This window comes from Austrofundulus limnaeus, unplaced genomic scaffold (assembly GCF_001266775.1).
Source record: "Austrofundulus limnaeus strain Quisiro unplaced genomic scaffold, Austrofundulus_limnaeus-1.0 Scaffold730, whole genome shotgun sequence".
In the NCBI taxonomy this organism is placed as follows: Eukaryota; Metazoa; Chordata; class Actinopteri; order Cyprinodontiformes; family Rivulidae; genus Austrofundulus; species Austrofundulus limnaeus.
This window is the reverse complement of record NW_013953132.1, coordinates 44,486-49,418: the sequence shown is the minus strand read 5'-3', so window position 1 is coordinate 49,418 and position 4,933 is coordinate 44,486. Positions and strand designations below refer to the sequence as shown.

General features: G+C 40.0%; 1 protein-coding gene across 1 annotated transcript; it reads left to right on the top strand.

Moving 5' to 3' along the window:
- Positions 1 to 3,029: 3,029 nt before the first annotated feature.
- Positions 3,030 to 4,301, top strand: LOC106532203 (RNA-directed DNA polymerase from mobile element jockey; the record flags this gene model as incomplete). Its single annotated transcript, XM_014028223.1, is given in 1 exon segment — positions 3,030 to 4,301. A coding segment is annotated over 1 exon segment (321 nt), but the record flags the coding sequence as incomplete, so codon positions are not given.
- Positions 4,302 to 4,933: the final 632 nt, after the last annotated feature.

Genomic DNA, 4,933 nt, shown 5'->3' with positions numbered 1-4,933 from the left:
TTTGAAGAGTTAATTCAATCACTGAATCAGGTGTGTTAGAGCTGGAAAAGCTCTAAAACATGCAGGATAGCAGCCCTCGAGGACTGGAGTTTGACACCCCTGAGTTAGACTGTATAACACATCATGATGTTATCAGTCACTTGGACAATTCACACTGCCATCACTACTATGCACCTTCTTCATTATATGCATATGCGTTCATGTATATGTGTATATGTGCATCTGTATATGTACATTACACATGTGTATATTGTGGTTTTTTTGTTTGTTTTCTTTTAATTATCTTTCTTTATTCTTCTCACCCTCTCCTGTATTGAGCTGCAGTAATGTGCAAATTTCCCCACAGTGGGATCAATAAAGTTTTGTCTTATCTTATCTCATCTTATCTTATTTTATTTTATCTCATCTTAAAATGTATTGTGATTCCTCCCTCACCTTGAAGGAAATCCTTGATGCTATTAACTCGCTCAAAAACAATAAATCTCCTGGAACAGATGGAATTACCTCTGAATTCTATGAATGTTTCTCAGATCAGTTAGCTCCATTTTTATTACACATCTTCATAGGAAGTATTGAAAGAAATTAACTCCCTCCAACACCAACTCAAAAGATCATCAATCTATTTCCAAAACCAAATAAGGACATTCTTTACATCGATAACTGGAGGCCTATTTGCCTTCTCAATAATGATTACAAGATACTTGCCATAATATTCGCAAAAAGACTTAAAGATATACTTGAATCAATTATTGATGAAACACAATCTGGCTTTGTGAGAAATAGTCACATTTCAAACTAGAAGCGCTCGGAGAGTGCAAACCTCCACCAAGACCTATCTCCACCATGCTGTAATAGAGTTAATGCGCAAAAGCAGAGAGGGAAACACATTTGCTGAATAAGTTCTGACATAGTGAACATTTAAGCAGCAGTATGCAGGGGATTTCTTCTCGGTGGAGTCCAATGTGAACAAGCAAAAGTCAGACTGGTCACCTGTCATTATTCATCGTCAAACTGGTCTCGGATTAAGCTCCTAAATATGGGCTATTCAACTAAACTGCTCCAGGGGCCACAGTTACTGCAGGTCAACAGCTTAGGTGCTGGACATCCAGCAATTTAAGTTATGTAAATAAACCAAGTATTACAAAGATCTGTTACCTTAATAGTTTATTTTGCTGCATTTAGTCATGATTACAACATACAGAACCCTATAAAAGTAGTGATAAATAAACAATATCAAAAACAAAAAGAACACATTATACCCCCATTTGACACAAATATTGTTTTGACATCTGTGACTTGCCCAATTTTTAAACCAATTTTATTTTCACTTTGGTAGTTTTATCTTCAACTGCTTGTCATTTTTAACTGTCTTTAGTGTGCATAGAAATGGTTTTTACCAGCTTGTAGCCACGATTCTGATGGTTCTGTAGACACCAAACATGTGTATGTCTAACTAAAAGAACTTAAAGTAATTAAAGTAGAAAACTGGGGTTTGAGRTTAAGAGATGAATGAACCAATTGGCGGACGGTCCGCGGGCCGCCAGTTGAATAGCCCTGTCAAAAGTTTTCATCAGTCACATTCCACTGTGTAAAACGTCTGTTTTATTCCCTTTTATGAGTTTGTAATGGTTTGACTCTCTTTATGAAGTGCTTCCTGGTACAGTCGGCTCATGAAGGGTTTTTTTTTCTTTTTTTGTTTTTTTGAAGCGAGAAGCGAACTGTAACGTGTGAGCGCTTTCAGCAATTAAAACATTACCTCCTCCCCCTTGTCGCACACACTCACACACTGCCTGGTCTAAAAAGTTACCCGTTAGCTTCCAGAATACCGAAATGAATCTGTTCTCCTCCCGTGTCCAGACTTTGAGGGCCGGCCAGAAGCTCTCTGTTTACTAGTACCGAGAAACTGTTTTGATTAGTTGTTTGAGAAATGTGGTGTGTTTGAGGAAATGGGAAAAAATGGGTTTCATGGTGCAGTGACGCACTTCCTGGTCACACAACGTTCTCTGTGCACCAAATGTGTAAAAATGTGCACATTATGGCAAAAATTATTCATCTTTAAATCTGGTTTTATTTGGAAGAAAATAAAATCGCTGTTCAATCCAGTTCAAATGAACACTGAAAGCTGTCACTGTTTTTTACTGAAGCCCTGTCAATGCATCACAGCTTTCCAGCTCAGAGGGTTATATGTAATAAAAAAACAATTCCTGTATCCACATCGTGATCCGTAACCTCACCCAATTTTAAAGGTGTGTGCTAATCCCTAACATGTGGTAAAAATGGCATGACAATCCGTCCACAGGTTCTTGAGTAATTTTGTCCACAGACAGAACGATAGAATGACAGCCAGACAGACATACACGACTGAAAACATTACCTCCTTGGCGGAGGTAAAATTAGATTAGTGTTGGATATATTYGACTACTCTGACTTAATTTCTGAAGATAGTTTTATTCTTTGATTATAACTCTATAAGGCCTTTGATTCTATAGAACATGATTTCATGTTTCACTCCCTAAAATAARTTGGATTTGGTAACTATTTCTGTATTGCTGTTAAAACTATATATACTAACTGTAACAGTTCCATAAAATTAAAACATGGTATGACCTCTAGATTTAATATAAAATGTGGYATCTGACTAGGCTGCCCTATATCTCCTTATCTCTTCTTATTGAGTGTGCAAATTGTCACAACCCAAATTGTTAATAGTGATATTCAAGGAATTTCAGTAGCCAATAGGGAAGTTATTATTAGCCAGRTTGSTGATGATACAACCTTATTCTTGAAGGATGCTAATCAAGTCTCTACTGCTTTAAATATTATTAAGACCTTTTCTGAAGCTTCTGGTTTATGGTTAAATATAAAATATGTGAACTATTAGACATTAAAGACTATGAGGCCAATTTCATTTGTAACATTAAGGTTAAAAATGAAGTTAATTATTTAGGCCTGAAAATTATCGAAAACCCTAAAATTACATCTTCTATTAATTTTACTACAATGATAGGAAGACCCCCCCCCNTAACTCAAGATCAGATTATACTGAAAAACTGGTCGGCACACAATGAAAATTGAAGGTTTAAAGAAGACCATTGATTTTGCCTGTGCAGAAATAAAAAGTATGAATGAAAAAATCTCCACCATAGAAAAGAACGCTGCTTCAGAGGAAAAATGCACAAATGAATGCCTGCAAAGAATCTGTGATCTGGAGAGATACTCCAGGCGATGGAACTTAAGACTCTGTGGAGTTACTGAGACAGAAAAGGAAGATGTACGAGCCAAAGTCAATGAGATCTGTCAAGATGTCCTACCAGAACAGAAGACAAAGCTAGCTGAATCCACTGCCTCGGCCACAAGCATTCATCTGATCCCAAGCCTAGAGGAATAATCTCACAGTTCTCCACACGTGTGTGCAGAGATGCTGTGTGGAAAGCAGCCAAGTTCTCTCGAGTGCTACATGGTAATGGTCTGAAGGTTGCTGAGTATCTCTCAAAAGAAGACAGAGAACACAGGAACAAACTGTGGCCACTGGTCGAGAAGGCCAGAAAAGAGGGTAAAACAGTACACTGTTTCAGAGGTCGTGCTTTTGTTAACGGCACTGAAATTAACCCATCTCCCAGCTGGTATAGCTCATCATTATCTTAGGTTGCATCTCCTTTATTCTTAAGTGAAGTAGCCTACTGCTCTATCTATTTTAAGGCTGGACACTAAAGGTATTGGAAGGAGCTTTTTGATGAAAGTTCTATGATGTTACTTAACTCTGGTTTTAAATTTATAACTCTGCAGCTATTGGTTCCCTGTAGATTTGTTTAACCCTTTATTCAAGTGGTTATTTCTTAATTAAGTTTTTAGTTACTATAGTTTCTCTTAATGCCAGCGGTTTGAGACAGAACTACAAGCGTAAAGCTTTATTTTTATTTGCTATACAGTTAAATACTGTATTGATTTTATTTTTCTCCAAGAATCAAACTTTTTACCAGATGACAAAATGTGCAGACCAGCTCTGTCAGGTGGTCCACCACATCTTCAGCCTGAGTCTGAGTCTGGAGAGGGTTCCTGATCTGTGGAAGACTTCCTGCATGGTTCCAGTGCCAAAGATCACACATCCCAGGGAGCCCAACCTCTACAGACCGGTGTCTCTGACTTCCTATCTGATGAACACCATGGAGAGGCTCATCCTGCACCATGTTCGTCCTGTGGTGAGCCCAGCACTGGACCCCCTGCAGTTCGCCTACCAGCCTGGCATCGGGGTGGAGGACGCTGTCATCTACCTGCAGCACAGATCTCTCTCTCTCTCTCACGTAGAGCCAACAGGAAACAGTGTGTGAGTCATGTTCTTTGATTTCTCCAGTGCTTTCAACACTATCCASCCTGCTCTGCTGAGAGGGAAGCTGGAGGGAGCCGGAGTGGATGGGCAGCTGAAAGCATGGACCATCGACTACCTCACCAGCAGACCACAGTATGTGAGGCTCCACAACTGTGTGTCTGATGTGGTAATCTGCAGCACGGGGGCACCACAGGGCACTGTCCTCTCACCCTTTCTGTTCAGTCTGTACTCGTCAGACTTCAGGTACAACTCAGACCACTGCCACCTTCAGAAGTTCTCGAATGATACGGCCATCACTGGATGCGTATCAGACGGGAATGATGAGGAATACAGGGGGGTCATCAGTGACTTTGTTGGCTGGTGTGAGACCAGCGCTCTCCAAATCAATGCCAGCAAGACGAAGGAGATGGCCATAGACCTCAAGAGAAAGCACGGTGAACATCCAGGGAAAAGACATTGAGACAGTGGACTCTTACAAGTACCTGGGTTTTCACCTCAACAACAAGCTGGACTTGTCTATGAACACAGACGTCTTGTATAAGAAAGGCCAGAGTCGACTCCACTTGCTGAGGAGTCTGAGGTTCTTCGGTGTCTGCAGGACTCTGT